Source organism: Garra rufa, chromosome 17 (assembly GCF_049309525.1).
Source record: "Garra rufa chromosome 17, GarRuf1.0, whole genome shotgun sequence".
In the NCBI taxonomy this organism is placed as follows: domain Eukaryota; kingdom Metazoa; phylum Chordata; class Actinopteri; order Cypriniformes; family Cyprinidae; genus Garra; species Garra rufa.
The window spans coordinates 24,358,296-24,377,089 of NC_133377.1; the positions used below are offsets into that span (position 1 = coordinate 24,358,296).

Genomic DNA, 18,794 nt, shown 5'->3' on the forward strand with positions numbered 1-18,794 from the left:
ATGTTTAAAATTGATGCATCTCCCCTGGCAGTCACTTCTTACTGTCAAAATGTGCTTAAAAATAGCAGTCCTGTTTATGCTGAAAAATGATCATTCTTGTTTTTTTTCTCACATTTTCCAGCTGAAAGCAATTTAATCATTTTGTGCTCTTTATATTCATTATTTTTCTGTCTGGATGCCAGATTTATTTAGATGCTTAGCAAAGGTTTATTCTACAGTGACACCACTTGCAGAAAACTAGAATCACATTTACTGTCTCAGTAAAAAATGTTTTTTTGGATGAACTTCATTTCTCATTTAATCTGCACCATTGTGTAGAGATCTTGGGTGTTGTAGCTCCTTACAAAATTCTCAATTGATGATAATCTTTCTAAAAGAACCCTTTAAAGAGCTGTCATCAGTCTTCTTTGAATACCATGGATAAAATGTAGCAAATACCACTAAAATAGAGAAGGCGTGATCCCATGTGTGCCTGTAAAAGCCATGGGCTCTGTAAACATCAATAAAAACAGTCTGGAGAGAGTTTGCTGATAGCATTTCATTCATCTCAATGGCAGTTGCTCGGCTGGAAACAGGGCCACTATTAATCAATTGTATTCTAAATGGATGACCATGTGCTACATGGATTTAGAGTTAGCAGCTAATTTTTAAGGCAGATTGAAAGGTAAGTTGAATGGTTCTAAAGTGTTTTATGGTGGAATTATACAGTGTGCTTTAAGTGTTTGAAAATGCCCTTGGCAAAGTTGGAGTTTGAACAATATTAGAATAAATAATTTGTGTGTGTGTGTGTGTGTGATGAAGGACAATGCAAACTATGAAAACATTAAAAAATGCATCGCTTCTTCTGTCATCTTCTGACATCGAAGAGAAATGGAACAGAAAATTGTTGAATAAAGTCATTATTTTTTTCTTTACACACAAAAAGTATTCTCATAGCTGCATAACATTACGGTTGAACCACTGATGATACATGGACTATTTTAACAATGTCCTTACTACCTTTCTAGGCCTAGAACGTGGTAGTTGTGTTGCTGTCTATGGAGGGTCAGAAAGCTTTTGGATTTCATCCAAAATATCTTAATTTGTGTTCTGAAGATCAACAAAGGTCTTACGGGTTTGGAACAACATGAATGTGAGTAATTAATGACAGACGTTTTATTTTTGGGTGAACTATTTCTTTAAGATGACTTGTGAGTGTGACTAGTTTCGTCCCCACAACATCTGAAGGCGAAGCCCTTTTAAACGTCACTCTTTTTTAACAAGAATCCCCAGTATTGCTTTTCAAAACATGAAGGGCACGCAACATAATTGTCTGGTGAATTGCCTAGACACAGTACTGCTCTTCAGAAGACCCTGCTTTGTGAATCAGTCTCTTCAAGCACATCTGAACAGCCATTGATGACTTCCGTTTGATTTTCTTTCTCTGTTTTCTGAGTTGACCTTTCGTTATTATTATGACCTCTGATGATAGGTCACTTATTGGACATACTTGGATTTGAGCAACAGCATGGATTCTACAGTTAATGTACTACTGAATAATTTATGCTGTCTAAACCACAGAAAAAATGTGTAGAAGCTGCTAAATCATATAGAGAAGGACTTAGTAAGCGGAAAGGGCACAATATTTTGACAAACTAAAGTTAATAGGTGGGAAAGATACGTACGAGTAAAATTAATTAAGATGGTGGCCTAATATTTCACCTACCTGACTGGAAATTCTTGTCCTAAAAATCCTGGTTCAGTTTGGCCAACCACAAATGCCTTTTGTTCCGCTCCTCTCCTTGATTTGTTTTGGCAGTCTGTACTCCATATGTTTTTCCTGCTCTGACCGATAAGTACAGCCTACAACATGACAATAATTGACCATTTTCAGTAGCAATAATCTGCTAAATTTGCAAGTTTCCTTTGGTTCAGTGGCATTATTTACATTAAGTACTGTCAACATGGCTGTTTGATGAAGTGTCGTAATTAATGACTTCATTTGATTGTCTTTGTATGGAAAACATACAGGAAAACAGAGCTTTCTGAAGGCCCTCCAGGAATTGAGTTTAAGACCTCTGGCCTACTGCATAATGGTGAGTGAGTGTGATCTGGTCTTGTCAGTGAATAGTGAGATATTTTAATAAATAAAATGAACCTGCCAGAAGCTTTGCATTAAAGCTTATGCCGGTTCTGTTTCCATCTGTATCCCCTCAGTGAGCTTTATGTATGGACAGTAAAGCAAATGTAATGTTTTCCGGCGTTTCAATGTGGATGAGAAATTTGTACAATTGAAAACACTAGTGTAGAAGGAAAGCGTTTTACAATGAAAACACTGTTTTCAAATGCATATGGATTAATGTCAATGTAGCCTGAAGCCTTAAAGTTTTCAAAAGTCTCCATTTTGGTCCATTAACACTGAAATGCAAACCCAGACTATTCAAACTAAAATGAGGTCTGCAGCGTTTTTGAAAGTCTCTGTTTTCGAGGCTTGAAAACGCAGGAGAAGTGTAAAGCGACAGGGGTAACCATAGCAAAAAAAGTATGCGTTTTAACACAAAAACACACTAGTGTAAACCTAGCCTGAAACTGTGAATAAATATAAAGCCTGTTTTTGGAGCTTGACAGCTTGTGATTGAGTTGAATATTTATCAAAATTCTCTTTTTATTTTTCCCAGAAAGAATAACAGCATATGAATGCAACAATATGGGTAAGTAGGCTAAATAACAACATTTTTATTTTTAAGCGAACTATTCCTTTAAGGCTGGATTGTCCATCCACATAAATGTTTAATCACAAGCACACACCACAGAGATGGCATATCATGCATATCATCATGAACACCGTACACTGCAAACACGACCAGATGAATTCGGCGAAGAACATTTATGGTGATTCCACAAATAAAGAAAGTGTGTAAGCCTGAACATTCAAACGACAGCATTTCATTTAAATGAATGATTCATGAGCTAAGGCCATTGTAAAACATTAAGTGACATTCCTAATCAGGATGTAGAGAGGAAATGTTAGATAAGAAATGTGCCAGAGGCTTTTAGCTGGGGTTGTCACTCTGAACTCTGAGAAATAATTAATTAGCGATCCTCATTAACCAATTCTAGACACGTAAGCTGTTACACGCGAGGCACTGTATATTTATAACCCTGTTCCAGACAGGCAAACATCCCATGTTCAAGGTATTGCCTGAGGCATTGTACTGTCATTTGGTCATTTACATTCATATTTACCTTTAGTTAAGTCTTTCTAGAAGACATTCAAGCTTGAAACCACAATGTGATACTGCAAATGTGATTCCAAGACACTATCAGCAGCATATATATGTAGATGTCTGGACACAGAATAAAAATCCTGTATTTCATGTTTACAAGGCAAAATCCACACCCCAAAATAGTATCTCTAGCTAACTGAGGTGTCTTGAACTTCTATGCTTGTTGTCCGCTGGGCTTGTCGCTGCTTCCAAGGTCCGACTCAGCTTCTCCGCTTGCACCCCCTCTCCTTGCGGAGAGTCGGTCCAGTGATTTGGGAGAAGAGTTTTGATTCCTTCTGCAGAAGCAGCTGGCTATGTCCGCTCGGAACGAGGGTGTGAAGAAACCATAGATCACCGGATCGCAGCATGAGTTGAGGTTGCCGAAGACGAAGAGAGCGTGATGGATGTATTCCGGCATCAGCTGCAGCATACGAGGCTGGAACCAGTACCAGATGCCGAGCAGGTAGTACGGCGTCCAGCACACCACAAATGATGCCACAATGATGATGGTCATCTTTAGGGTCTTCATGCGTGCTTTTGGGATTATGTCAGTTCCACTGCGTCTCAGACAAGGTTCACCACCTACAAGAACCAATGCAAGTTAGAAGAAGAATGGTGCTATGTGACCTGCTTTATCATTTTGACCCAGAAACCATAACAGTGTATGAACAAGGAAAATCTCAGCTTTCTTTCTGGTGAAATAACACTCAGCCTGTGTACTGATGGTTGAATTGAGGATTCTACGTCTGTCTGTCATACTACATAAAAGAGCCACAAATGTTTTAAAATTCATCATAAAACTGTGTTATTTGAGTTAAGACTTTGATTTATCAAACAAAACACATTAAGCCCTAGAACATGTATCATCAACTGTTGAGAAGTAGGCCTAAGTTCTTCATCCAAAATCTGGATGCAGCCATGCTGCTTATTAATGACAGGTACCATGTCAGAAGAGAGCAAAAGTCAATTACCCTTCCCTTTACCACGAGGCATCTGGCGGTTGATTTCCACGAGGATTCTCGTATAGCAAAAGCTCATTACCAGCAGAGGGAACACATACAGGGTGACAAAGTGGAACATGTTGTAGGCTGTTTCCTGCCAGCGGTGCTGGAAGCTTCCATGAGTTACACACTGTACAAAGTCAACTCCTTTAGCCTTAATTGCCCTGAAAATGAATAACTGAAACGATAAAAAAAAACAATTTATAACGAAAGTAAGAAACAGGATTGTGTGACATGAATAATGCTTTTAAAATGTTTAATATGATTTTGTTTCCTTTATAGAAACTTGCATTCATTGTAATTGCATGGAAAAGAGCAACCAGCACAAATTTCACCTTTTATGCTACACTGAAGAAAGAAGGTCCTACAGGTTTGGAATGACATTAAGGTTAGTAAATAATTTTTATTCTTTTGGGTGGATTGACCCCTTAAAGGATTAGTTCAGTTCCGGAATAAAAAATTCTTAATGATTTACTCATGTATTTCTTTCTTCAGTTAAAAAGAAATTAGGATTTTTCTCCATATAGTGGACTTCAATGGGCATCAATGGGTTGAAAGTCCAAATTGCAGTTTCAATGCATTTTCAAAGGGTTAGGGTTAGGGAAAAAGGACCTGAAGGATTTTTCTGAAGAACAGCTGGGCAGTTTAACTGTTCAGGACAAACAAGGGACTCATGAACAACTATCACCAAAAAAAAAAAAAAAAAAAAAAACGCTTTGGATTATACAACTATTATTTTCTCTTGTGGACTATATGTAAATGTCTTTATTTGTGAAATATCTTATTCAGGTCAGTACTAAATAAAAAAAATAACATTCATTTTGTATGATCCCTCTTATTTTGGTAAAATAATTAACATTTTGCAGATTCTGCGATGTGTGTGTAAACGTCTGACTTCAACTGTATGTAGTGAAGCAATTGGTCGTTTTCAAAAAAAAAAAAATCTTTTTAATCACAAGCATTTGTGGTTAAAAAGTATATACAGATTAGATATTTTTAGAAAATTACAAATCGTTTCACTAGACAAGACCCTTATTCTTCGGCTGGGATCATGTAGAGCCCTTTGCACTGAAACTGCAATTTGGACCCTCAACCAGTTGGCCACAATTGAAGTCCACTGTATGGAGAAAAATCCTGGAATGTTTTTCTCAAAAAAACATTTATTTTCAATTGAAGAAAGAAAGACATGAACATCTTGGATGACATGAGGGTGACTAAATTATAAGGAAATGTTAATTCTGGAAGTGAACTAACCCTTTAATCTCTTTGTAATCTACTGATTAGCCGTTTGCAACTGTTTTGCATAAAAATATTAACACATTCTCTAGAAATAACTACACCATGTGAAATGTAAAGCCTCAACGATTGCAAATAGAAAAGTTTTAATGTCATGAATACAGTCAAGCCAAAAAGTTACTAGTGGGTTCAGGACACTATAGTTCATTTATGTAAGTGATAGCAAGAATGTAAGATAGCAAAATAAAGTAAACTGTGACATATTATAGTCAAAAAAAAAAAACACACACAGTGGACTACCAGTAAAACTGATTGCAAAACTTTGACCTGACCAAGTTTTCCTTTATATGCTAATGCAACCTTTTTACATCACAGACTGAACAAAATTAAACATTGCTTGGTAATTGGTTTTAATATTGTGTTGATAGTTGTGTAAATATTGTCAAACAGATTGTAATCCATTGCATACCTTTCAGTCAAAGTTATCTGCCATCATCAAGATTAAGTTTGTTCTGACACAGTTGAACTCTTGAGTTCTTGTCGTGTTTTATTACCATTTTCTAAACTTTAGCAAATAAACTGTGATAATGTGAGAAATGTTAAAGGTATCTGAGTAAATGTTGGTGTCTCTTCTGATGTCAAGACATGTACTTTTAAATGGGGAAAAAGCATTTTGCTATCTCTGTTGACCTTGAATCAAATATTGTAAGTTCATTCATTTGAAAAAAAAAAAAAAAATTCAGACACATCTCTATTTTCCACTACACAATTTATCAGGTAGAACACAGTGTGACAGAGGAAACCCCTTTTTCTTCCTCTGGGGGAGGTGCGTATGCAGAATACAGGTGCAGGGAAGAATAGATGTATTGTTAGCTGCTATTCACCACCCATCTCCTTCCCATTATCCATAGCTGCCTAACTGACCTTGTCTCAGACAAGCTTCTTTGTCTCTCTTTGAATGATTTTAAAAGCTGTGGTCACATCCACAGGCTGCTAAAAAAATGACATTACTGGAATTAAGTGTGTGGAGAGAAACAGCTCTATCAGAGGGAAAGATGGGCACACTGACAAGATTCAGTCAGGCATTTTAAAGGTTACAGAAAATGCCCTGGGACTAGTGTAGCTTGACAAATAGGATCTATAATCAATGCAGCAAGTGCTCACTGGTCTGGGGTCAGTTACTGCACCACTTTAAGCTACAGCTAATCACTTAAAAGAAATGCCCAAGCTTAAATGGATATGTGTGTTAAACTGAATGTGGAATTTCCCTGAAAATAAAAATGTAATTGAATTTAATTTGAAACTTAAACCTAAACTCTCTTCAGTTTGGCTGTGTGCCACTTTTCTTCCTTAGAGGTTAACTATGTCAATTTTCCACCACTAAGTTTTCAAACAAGTTTCCAGAACACTTTCTCCATCTGCAGCATTTTTTCTTGTGATGATCTGTTTAAGGTTGTCTCCTCATATTAAGCTAGAACAGGACACTGTTTTTAATGAAAATCGACATGCATCTCTTCAACAAGGGTTTTCAAAAACCAACATTATCATCCATCTAGAAATCCTCTGAGGCGGTTTTGTGCTGTTTCATAACAAGTCAAGTCCACCAGATGACAACTCCAATTAAAATAGCATCTTTTTCACTTACCTGTGGAGAGGCGAGCAGGATACTGAGAAGCCAGGCGGCCAGCAGCATCCTCCTATTCCTGCGGCCAGCATCCAAAGCTTCCAACGGGTGCAGGATTGCATGGTGTCTGTCCAGACTCACCACCACCAGGATAAATGCTGCCGAATGCATGGCAAAAAGCTTGAGGAAGCAGAGGATCTTGCACATTGCATCACCGGCGTACCACTGCACTGTGATATTCCATATAGCGTCGAGTGGCATCACAACAAAAGTCATGACCAGGTCAGCGGAGGCCAGGCTGGCAATGAGAGGCCGCAGGTGGGAGGCCAGATGGCGTCCTCGTCCCCTGGTTACACTGATCAGCACTGAGAGGTTACTGATAGCTGCGAAGACAAAGAGCACCAGGGTGGCTGCCACACGGAAGCGAGCGGCCACAGTGAATGTGGGTGTCTCCCAGTCAGAAGGAAAGCGAGGAGTAGCGTTCAGGAGAGAGGAGTTTTCCCAAATGCTTGTGAGATTCACTGACAGAAGAGACATGTTTCCTGACATTCTGTGAAAGGATAAAAGTTTTGTTACATGATAATGGCTTTTATGTTACACAAATGCACACACTACCAGTCAAAAGTTCTGGAACCGTAAGATTTTGAATGTTTTTTAAAGACGTCTCTTCTGCTCACCAAGCCTGCATTTATTTGATCTAAACGGCATATTTGAAACATTTTACTATGGAAAATAATTGTTTTCTATTTGAATATATTTGACAATGTAATTTATTCCTGTGATTTCAAAGCTGAACTTTTAGCTTGATTACTCCAGTCACGTGATCCTTCAGAAATCATTCTAATATTCTGATATTTCTCAAAAACATCTATTATTATTATTATTATTATGTTATAAACAGCTGAGTAGATTTTTGTCAGGTTTCTTTGATGAATAGAAAGTTTAGAAGAACATTACTTACCTGAAAATAAAATTCTGAAGGATTGTGTGACACTGAAGACTAGAGTAATTGTCACAAGGAGGAGTCAGAGACGTGCGGATCCATTTGCAAGGCTTTATTAGAATAGTTAACAAGCAGGAGTAAACGCCAGGAAACAGGAACAACGTAGGTAATCCGGGAAACAGTTCAATAATCAAGCAGTGGTCGCAAATGGCAGGCAGCAGGAATCAAAAACGGGGTACACAGTCCAGAGTCATACACAGGCAATCCAATCCAGAGAAACACGCTTAGAATAATGACCATTGGAACAATTAGACTTCGCAAGGTGGCTGTGTGTGAGAGTGGCTTAAATGCAGTCAGTAAATGTGAAACAGGTGTTTGCAGCAATCAGATCAGTGGGAAATGAGGAACAGATGTGTGCAGTGATTGGTGCAGTGGCTTATGGGGATTGTAGTCCATGAAGTGTGGTGCAAGAGTTCATGATGACAGGGAAGACCAGATACGTTACATAGCCCCTCCGCAAGGAGCGGCTTCCAGACGCTCTAACCACCTTAACCATCTTGAGGGTGGTGTAGCGGAGGCGGAACAGGGGGAGGGATGGAGGGCCAGGTCCATGTAGTGGTACTGGAACCACGAAATGAGGCGGAGCCGACGGAGGGAGAAGCCATGGAGGAGGAAGGGTTGGCTCCTGCATGGGGCCGACCGACGGAGGTAGAGCCGGTGGAGCCCGAGGCGGAACCGGAGAGTCGATGGTCCTGGGCGACACAGAGGATCCGGAGGGCCAAGGCGGAACCCAAGGCTCTGGCGACCCCGGCGGAGATGGAGGTCCGGAGGTACGCAGCGGAGCCGGAGTGACAGAGGATCGAGGCTGTGCCCACGGGAGGGAGGAGGTCCACAGAGCCGGCAGGACGGAGTGACGAGGCGCAGCCGGAGGAGTAGAGTCCAGAGGCGAAGGTGGGGTGACGACTGACCGGGGCGGAGCCGGAGAGACGATGGAGCCCGGAGGAGCTGTTGGGCCGACGGCCGACAACGGAGACGAGGGAGCACAGAGCCGGGGTGGAGCCGCAGGGTCGGAGGACCGAGGTGGAGTCCAGGACTCTGAGACTGGAGGTGATGGTGAGGGGTCCCTCAGTCTGGACACCGATGGCGACTGGCAGTCCCACGGCAAGTCCTCTGCCACGAAGGTGGGATGGGGGTGAGTAGAGGGACTATCAGGAGACAGAGGTGGCAGGACTGGAGCAGCAGGGAGGGTGGGTGGGAACAGTCCATGCTTGAGCTCCGTGACCAGAACCGGGCAGACAGGAATCTCAGGACGACTGGATGTAACCAGCGGAGTCTCTGGAAAGCTGGGCGGAACCAGCGGAGGCTCTGGAATGCAGGGCTGAACCAGCGGATTGTCTGGAAGGTTGGGCGGAACCAGCGGAGTCTCTGGAAGGCGGGGCTGAACCAGCGGAGTCTCTGGAAGGCTGGGCGGAACCAGCGGAGTCTCTGGAAGGCAGGGCTGAACCAGCGGAGTCTCTGGAAGGCTGGGCTGAACCAGCGGAGTCTCTGGAAGGCTGGGCAGAACCAGCGGAGTCTCTGGAAGGCTGGGCGGAACCAGCGGAGTCTCTGGAAGGCTGGGCGGAACCAGCGGAGTCTCTGGAAGGCTTGGCAGAACCAGCGGAGTCTCTGGAAGACTGGGCGGAACCAGCGGAGTCTCTGGAAGGCAGGGCTGAACCAGCGGAGTGTCTGGAAGGCTGGGCGGAACCAGCGGAGTGTCTGGAAGGCAGGGCTGAACCAGCGGAGTGGAGCGGAGCTCTTGTGAAGCGGGCTCTGGACGACGCTCTTGTGAAGCGGGCTCTGGACGACGCTCTTGAGGAGCGGGCTCTGGAGAACTGGACGACCCCAGCGGAGATTCAGGAGGGCTGGGCGTCTCCAGCGGAGACTCTGGAAGAGCAGGCTCTGAGCGAGCGGTCACTGGAGGGCGCTCTGGCGGCGCAGTCACTGGAGGGCTGGTTGGGAGACCAGCTGCTCGAACCGACAGCAGCGGTGGGTCCTCCACGCTAGAAATTAGCCTTTTCCACCCCGTGGTAAAGTGTGGCTGCTGTGGTTCTGGGCTAGCAGACCTCTTGTGCTGTGGCTCTTCTAGAGCTCTCACAGTAAGCGGAGAGCCGCATAACACCAACGCATAATTCATAAAGTCCTCCACCGAACACTTAAATTCCCCTCCAGGCAACAGCGATTTAATGGGTTCATTGAGTCCAAAGCGGAATAAGTCCCTCAGCCATACTTCATCATACAAAGGTACTTGAAGTGATAACCTACGAAACTGTAGTAAATAATCCTCAATGGGAAGATCTTCCTGTCGGAGGAGCAGAAGTTGGTCGACTGGGTCCATGTTGTGATGCTGGTGGTTGAATAAAGCCGCTGGATCCGGGTGTGGCGAAGTCTTCTGTCACAAGGAGGAGTCAGAGACGTGCGGATCCATTTGCAAGGCTTTATTAGAATAGTTAACAAGCAGGAGTAAACGCCAGGAAACAGGAACAACGTAGGTAATCCGGGAAACAGTTCAATAATCAAGCAGTGGTCGCAAATGGCAGGCAGCAGGAATCAAAAACGGGGTACACAGTCCAGAGTCATACACAGGCAATCCAATCCAGAGAAACACGCTTAGAATAATGACCATTGGAACAATTAGACTTCGCAAGGTGGCTGTGTGTGAGAGTGGCTTAAATGCAGTCAGTAAATGTGAAACAGGTGTTTGCAGCAATCAGATCAGTGGGAAATGAGGAACAGATGTGTGCAGTGATTGGTGCAGTGGCTTATGGGGATTGTAGTCCATGAAGTGTGGTGCAAGAGTTCATGATGACAGGGAAGACCAGATACGTTACAGTAATAATGCTGAAAATGTAGCTTTGATCACAGGAATAAATTACATTTTCAAATTAGAATTCAAATAAAAAACTGTTATTTTAAATACTAAAAATATTTCACAATATTACTGGTTTTGCTGTATTTTGGATTACATAAATCCAAGGCTGTTTGCATCCGGTGTAAACACGGTGTTAGTGAGCAGAAGAGACTTCTTTAAAAAAACTTGACAGATAGTGCAATTGCAATAATATTCTATTAGATTTCAGCGTCACATAGTATCAATGTGGACATTAGAGTTGGATAACATTCAGAATTTAATAAGTTCTTGCTCTTGATTGAATTTATTGATATATAGTTTGAATTGTGTTTTGTATTTTTGTATGTTATATTTTTTGTGCTTGTTTCATTAATAGGTTGTTTTATGGGTTGTGTTGTGTAGTTCTTAAATTCTTTTATTTTAATATTACTTTTTAAAGTTACTTGTAGCATTCTGTCCAGAAAAGGATGTGCAATCTCTCTGTTAATCAAAACAAAAACATTCAGAAATTAAGAATTCACTTTTAAAATTACTTGTTGAGAAATTTAACATTTAATGGCATTTTGGGTAAAGAAGTATTTTTGTTCTTTGTCCATACATTTGGTGAAAATAAAAAGTATATACATTTAAAATATGTTTGGGGTCATTAAGTCTCTTATGCACGTCGAGGTTGTATTTATTTAATAAAAAATACATCAAAATGGTAATATTTTGAAATATTTCAATTTGAATGAATGTAAATGCATTTTAAAATGTAATTTATAAATGTGATGGCAAAGCTGGATTTTTAAGTCATTACTCTAGCTTTCTGTGTCACATGATCCTTCTGATCATTTTGATTTGATGCTCAACGGACATTTCCTATTATTATTATTATTATTATAACAGTTGTGCTGCTTAATATTTTGATTATAATTGAATATAAAGCAAGCCTGTCAAGGTGGAATTTCAGTTTACTTTAATTCTACTTTTTTCAACTTCACATTACAATTCTGCACATTCTTTGCTAGAGGCCAGGCAGATTCGCACTAATAAGTTAATTTAGAGAAAGCCATTTCTTCAATTTTGTTTTTTGCTCAACTGTAGATTCCTGACATCTCCTTACGCACTTTACTGCATAATGCTTTCTAAAATTCCGCAAAATGTTCACCAAAACATGAATATTCAGATCACATCACCTAGAAAGCCGGATTACCATTACATTACAGTCCCCACAGAGACATTTGTCACCCTTATGACTTTTCAAAATGTCCATCTCCTCTGGATTGTAACAGCCTCTGCATTTCTAGCACCCATCTTCCACAGATAGAATACTCTTACCACAGGCATCTTTTTTCACTCTGGGTCTCCTCTAGCAAATAGCGGGACCTTGGCTAAATGGCAGGGAGATAGATGACACCTCAGAAGTTAAAGGTCTATATATAAACCTCAGAGACAGTGCTGAGATTATTCACAGCAGACTGAGATTTACAATTAAGTAATTCTTGCATACAGTAGTACAGATGTTCTAACTACTCTTCATTGTTTATTCTACTTTCCATCATTAATGATAATAAAAACATAGTTCAATCATTTCTAATTGAGTGATTACATGATAGATAGATGTAGAGTTTACATTCTTGATAACATCATGCCCGGAAGACAAATATGTTTTAATGGTTAAGGGTTCCCACACAGGCTCTGGTTCAGATATAAATGCCCTATCATGCTGACAAATGGCTGTTGTCAGTATTTCCCTTTGCTCTCAAAGTGATATGGTCTTTTATATAGCTGTAGTCAGGTAAACAGCATGGAGGTGATAGATAGAGAGAACCCTAGTGAACACGACCGCTGCGCCTGCCTCCCTTGTACCTAAACCCTCCACACCAAATTGCACAGCGCGCCTGTACTACATCTCTGTCGTTTCCCTGCAATTGTTCTTCATGCTTGACATGAAATATATTCTCAGAAGAGTAGCAATGTTTTGACCTGCTTTGTATTTTTCCATCTAGTGAAATCAATATGCATTTAAAAGATCCACTACATTAAGGATATTAGTTTTTGTTGTTGTTTGTTTGATTAATCAAATGAGCCAATGTGTATCTGCTTAATGAATCAGCTGTTATATTAGATGATGTCCTTGGCTTCACTGTCATCCTGTTTATTTGACAGATTTGGTTGAATAATCTCATCTGCACCACTGTCTCTTAATGTAGGTAAACATTATGCAAATATATGCAAAGAAGAGTGTCAGTCGTCATAACTCATTGTGATATCACACAAGTTAAGTCATGAAGATGAAAATGCACAGAATGGGTTGATGGATTCATAATACATTCTTTCATTGCTGTTCAAAAAACGAAAAAATATTCCAAGATTTTAAGGGATCGTTGGCATCATAATCTCCGAAACTTTGCCTGTGAATTTGCGTAATTATATTCATATCCGTGCTCACATGACTAATGACTCGGAGCCAGCTAATTAAGATAAGGAGTGAGGGGAGAATATTAAGATTTTATGGCAAATGATTGTGTGAGTGTGCTGATTTTTGCCAGAGTGGGATGACATTTGCCAAAGTAGGCTAAAATGGGACTTTGTAGTTTATGAATTCTTATTCTGACCCACAAAAAGACAGAAAATAGAAAGAAATGTATTTTAGAATGCCACTCGCTTCTCCCATCGATATGTCTGTTGGATGTCTTTGTTGGCTGTTTAGTTTATCAGATTTTACGTCTTTTATTGCAGAAAAAAAATTACATGTGCTTCATAAATACACAAAACCAGTCTTAAGTAGCATGGATATTTGTAGCAACAGCCAAAAGGACATTGCATGGGTTAAAATATTGATTTTTCTTTTAAGCCAATAATCAATAGGATATTAAGTAAAGATCATGTTCCATGAAGATATTTTGTAAGTTTCCTACCGTAAATAAATCCAAACTTAATTTTTGATTAGTAATATACATTGCTAAGAACTTTATTTGGGAAGATGATTTTCTCAATATTTAGATTTTTGATTGATTGCATCCTCAGATTCCAGATTTTCAAATTGTTGAATCTCAGCCAAATATTGTTCTATCCTAACAAACCATACATCAATGGAAAGCTTATTTATTCTTGTCTGGCTTAATTAGATTCAGAGAATGTATGAATCTTAATTTCAAAATATTGACTGGTTTTGTGGGCCAGGGTCACAATTAATTTATGCCAGATAGTGTTTCTTTGGTTCAACTCAAAAAGCTTTCATGAAAAAAACTGATACTGTTGTTGGTTCATTTACATTAGGTTCTGAAATCAGTTCCAAACTTAGACCTTTTATTTATCTTTCCAGACCTATTACGATGTCTACCTAAAAGCGTTTCTGAGCATATAATCCAATTTGATGATCGTAAAACTGATGACCATGCACTCAGTGCCCAGAAATACTTTTAGGATAGGCTGTTTAGAATAGTTTTTAAGAAAAACGTTTTTTCTAATCTCTTCAATGAGCGCATTACAATAGTTAATACACAACTGGAACAGTAACAGAGATAGACTTACCTGTATGCTGCAGTGTGTGATTTGTAGATTAATCCATGAATATTTCACTCATTTCCAGTAATATGCGAACACTTATTTACATCTAGACATGCTGGACTCGAGAAAATAAATGCAGTTCATTTAGCAGACCGTTATCAGATCAGAATAAGTGCCGTGTTGATACGCTGGCAGATCCACGAGGAGTCTCGTTCTCCTCCCATCCCCGCATGATCTTGACGGCACAGTGGACTCCTGTAGGGAACAGTTTGCCGCAGTCAACGATAATTCACTCAACAAGGTGGTAACGATGATATCCCGATGCAAAAGTTTAGTTTCTTAACGATTTAGCATTGTAGGGCACTTCTTAAGAAGCTACACGTTGTTTTTGTCGCACTTTTTGCCCAAAAAACCCCCCAAAGGTTTAAAGGGACTCGCGGAGCTGTCCAGGTGCTGAAGAGTCTCCAGTGGAGGAAGCTTCACTGTCTGTACAGCAGCAGCCAGCACTGATTCACCCATAGACACACTTATCAACTGCACAACACCCTCCTCAATGCAACAGCACAGTGAGGAAACCTCAGCGTCGTCGTCATTTAAGCGGGAAAACCATTAAAAATCCGCTACAGTGAAAATCTGTTAGTTGGTTAACTGTAGTTTAGCTTAGGCTACCACATACTGTGGACTAAACAATAAAACCTGATGATTTTAAACTGTTGTGTAGCCAACCCATGTGATAATGAATATCCACCTTATTTAAAGTCCCCATGAAATCAAAATGAAAGTTTTTTGGCTTTTAGTATGAAAATGTTAGCCTTAAGGTTATCTATACATTAGTGTGCTTAAAAACAAGACAAAATTAGCTTTTACAAGACATGAGCATTCAAAACTTACAGTCTCGTCACTTCCGCCAATATGAATCAACTATTTTGATTATATCATGCTGCACTTTAGCTTCTCATCAAACGTTCTGTCCAATCAAATGCTCTCCAGAGTCCGTAGCGTCCCGCCCCCCAACACTATAAATTGACGCTGAATCTGCGGCTGAGATCGGTCAATTGTTCACAGTGTTAGTGTTTTCTGTATGGTGAATGGCATGTAGTGCACAATGTAGGCAATAGAGAACAATTCAGACAGTGTAAATTTGCTTTCCATTGAGGCAAATGAGGTCTGGTTTGACGTTGTGTCACGCGAACCGTGGCAGTGTGCACAGTCTACTCCAGACTGGCTCCGGTCCAGAGACGCAATTGCACGGAGCAGATCATATGCGCGAGTCGGCATGTATTAAACTACAAAGCCATAGCATGATTATGATCATTATTTTGTTTTAGTAAGAGTTTCATATTGAATCTAGGGGGTAATTTATTAGACTGTGGCTGTCATAAGCTGTCAAATGGGGCTTTACTGAGCTCAACGGCTCTGGCCCGAGCATATATAAATGGAATGCTATTTAAAAGAAGTGGGCAGGGTTGTGCGATATGTTCCTTTTTCAGTTAAAATTATGTCACCACATAGAATAACGCTGCATGTTTCAGGGCACTTCAGTGGACCATTAAGAGTGGGCATGGCCATTTGTAAATTTTATGGGTCTGGCTTCCGGTCTTATCCACGTCCAGCTTTTAGCTGTACAAAACATCTTGTTTTGCTGCTCAATATTGCAAATTCTTTTTTTGTTTTCGCAAATTATGTCTTAGCACAGTATTTTAATGTATTATTTTTAATTATGAACACGCTGGTTTGTAGTGCAAACTGTTTTACCGTTTACTGCACGTCGAGTGTTTTCACAACGCGTTTGTAAGGATTATGTCTGTGTTTTGTCCTGTTCTGTCTTTTCTAGTGTTTTTCCCCCTCTGTTTCTAGTTATAATGGTTTAGTCCTTGTCTCCCCCTTCTAGTTTTGTCTGTTAGTTCAGTCTTGCCCATATTTGTATTTCCCCCTCGTCATCCTGTTATCTTGTTTGTGACCACGCCCCCGTTTCAGTATATTTAAGAGTCTGTGTTTGCACACCCCGTTTGTCGGTCAATGTAGATGTTACTTCTGTTTGTTTTGTTTCATGTGCTCATTTCCTGCTCCCGGTTTAGTTTATTTGTTCATTTTGCAGTTTTTATTTTAATAAACTTCATTCATTCAGTTACTCCAGTTCTCCTCGTCCATCTCTACTCCTCAACCCAGCCAGATTGTGACAGATTGACTGACCTACAAAGATGAACTGGGCTGAGGAATACCTGTTTAATCTCCAGCAGGGAGGACGGCCATTGGAGGAGTTTGTAGAGGTTTTTTTTGAGCGTTTCACATCTGGTGAGTTGGAGTGATTCTATGATCAATTCTTGCTTTCGGATGGGACTAACCGATGATCACCTGTTTTGTTTGATCACTCCGGACGATTGCCGCCAACCCCTAGCGGATTTTATAAATTTTGTCCTCAATATCTGTAATTCCAAGTTCCAAGTGGAGAATTCCAATTCTCCTCCCATCCGAAAGCATGCAAACACTCCAGCTCACCACAAGCCAGTATCCTCTACCTGCTTCTCCAATGAGCTCGACCCCTCCAAACCTTCCACGCTTCCCCATGTCATCCTCAGCCCAGTTCAGCCGGGCGGCCACCCACAGCCCAGTTCAGCCAGCAGCCACTCCGCACTCTAGTCTGCCGGCCGCCGCCCAGCGCTCAAGCCCGCCGGCTTCCTCTCCGCGCTCAAGCCCGCCGGCCGCCACGCCAGTGCACAAGATGGCTACAATGCCCGAGTCTGCACGCAAAATGGCTGCAACGCCAGATTCTGCAAGCAAGATGGCTACCATGCCAGAGTCTGCAAGTAAGATGGCTACATCGCCAGAGTCCGTTCACAAGATGGCCACCATGTTACTAGCTGCCCTCAAGATGGCTGCCACGCCAGAGTCTGCAAACAAGATGGCTGCCAAGCCTGAGGCCCCGGCCAAGAGGGCCAACGTTCCTGAGTTCCCGGCCAAGATGGCCGCCAAGCCTGAATACCTGGCCAAGATGGCCGCCGTTCCTGAGTTCCCGGCCAAGATGGCCGCCAAGCCTGAATCCCTTGCCAAGATGGCCGTTGTTCCTGAGTCCCTGGCCAAGATGGCCGCCAAGCCTGAATCTGCACCCAAGATGGCTACCGCCAAGTCAGAGTCTCCGCTGGTTCCGCCCAGCCTCCCTGAGTCTCCGCTGGTTCCGCCCAGCCTCCCTGAGTCTCCGCTGGTTCCGCCCAGCCTCTCTGAGTCTCCGCTGGTTCCGCCCAGCCCTCCAGTGACCGCGCCGCCAGAGAGCCCTCCAGTGACCGCGCTGCCAGAGCGCCCTCCAGTGACCGCGCCGCCAGAGCGCCCTCTAGTGACCGCTCGCCCAGAGCTTGCTCCTTCAGTGTCTCCGCTGGAGACGCCCAGCCCTCCTGAATCTCCGCTGGGGTCGTCCAGCCGTCCAGAGCCCGCTCCTCAAGAGCACCGTCCAGAGCCCGCTCCTCAAGAGCGCCGTCCAGAGCCCGCTCCTCAAGAGCGTCGTCCAGAGTCCGCTCCTCAAGAGCGCCCTCCAGAGCCGGAGCTCTCTCCTGCGCGCCCTCCAGAGCCGGAGCTCTCTCCTGCGCGCCCTTCCGTGCTCTCCTGGGTGGACTTTACCCTAGGTTCCCCCAAGAAAATTTTGGGGGGGGCTACTCCCCTGATCAGCCACGGCCACCTGGACTGTTTACCCGGCCATGGCCACCTGGACTGTTTACCCTGCCATGGCCACCTGGACTGTATACTCGGCCATGGCCTCCTGGACTGTATACTCGGCCATGGCTTCCTGAGCCCCCAGATCCGCCATGGCCTCCTGGACTGATTATCCGGCCATGGCCCCCTGAACCCCCAGATCCGCCATGGTCTCCTGGACTGTTTACTCGGCCATGGCCACCTGGACTGTATACTCGGCCATGGCCACCTGGACTGTATACTCGGCCATGGCCTCCTGGACTGTATACTCGGCCATTGCTTCCTGAGCCCCCAGATCCGCCATGGCCTCCTGGACTGTTTATCCGGCCATGGCCACCTGGACTGTTTACCCTGCCATGGCCACCTGGACTGTTTACTCGGCCATGGCCACCTGGACTGTATACTCGGCCATGGCCTCCTGGACTGTATACTCGGCCATGGCCTCCTGGACTGTATACTCGGCCATGGCTTCCTGAGCCCCCCAGATCCGCCATGGCCTCCTGGACTGATTATCCGGCCATGGCCCCCTGAACCCCCAGATCCGCCATGGTCTCCTGGACTGTTTATGACAAAAGTTATGACAAATCAAGTAGAAGAGTTCAAAAAACTGTCAAAAGGCTTTTGTGGTTGGCCAAACTGAACCAGGATTTCCAGGGCAAGAGTCTTGACAACATTTGTG

The 18,794-nt window shown here is 42.4% G+C and overlaps 1 protein-coding gene across 1 annotated transcript; it reads right to left on the reverse strand.

The window, feature by feature from the left end:
• Positions 1–2,687: 2,687 nt before the first annotated feature.
• gnrhr1 (gonadotropin releasing hormone receptor 1) lies at positions 2,688–14,865 on the reverse strand. Its single transcript, XM_073821568.1, has 4 exons — positions 14,456–14,865; positions 7,128–7,656; positions 4,217–4,424; positions 2,688–3,827 (listed from the first exon to the last, which is right to left on the reverse strand). The coding sequence occupies exons 2-4, from the start codon at positions 7,653–7,655 to the stop codon at positions 3,421–3,423; spliced, it is 1,143 nt and encodes a 380-aa protein (XP_073677669.1). The 5' UTR covers position 7,656; positions 14,456–14,865; the 3' UTR covers positions 2,688–3,420.
• Positions 14,866–18,794: the final 3,929 nt, after the last annotated feature.

What these genes read in the sequence shown, in the direction of transcription:
- gnrhr1 (XM_073821568.1), bottom strand. Translation starts at nt 7,655, where the DNA reads ATGTCAGGAAACATGTCTCTTCTGTCAGTGAATCTCACAAGCATTTGG. An exon ending in TCCTGCTCGCCTCTCCACAG is followed by an intron (nt 4,425 to 7,127) that starts GTAAGTGAAAAA and finishes TTATCGTTTCAG; the next exon opens with TTATTCATTTTCAGGGCAAT. An exon ending in GCCTCGTGGTAAAGGGAAGG is followed by an intron (nt 3,828 to 4,216) that starts GTAATTGACTTT and finishes TGGTTCTTGTAG; the next exon opens with GTGGTGAACCTTGTCTGAGA.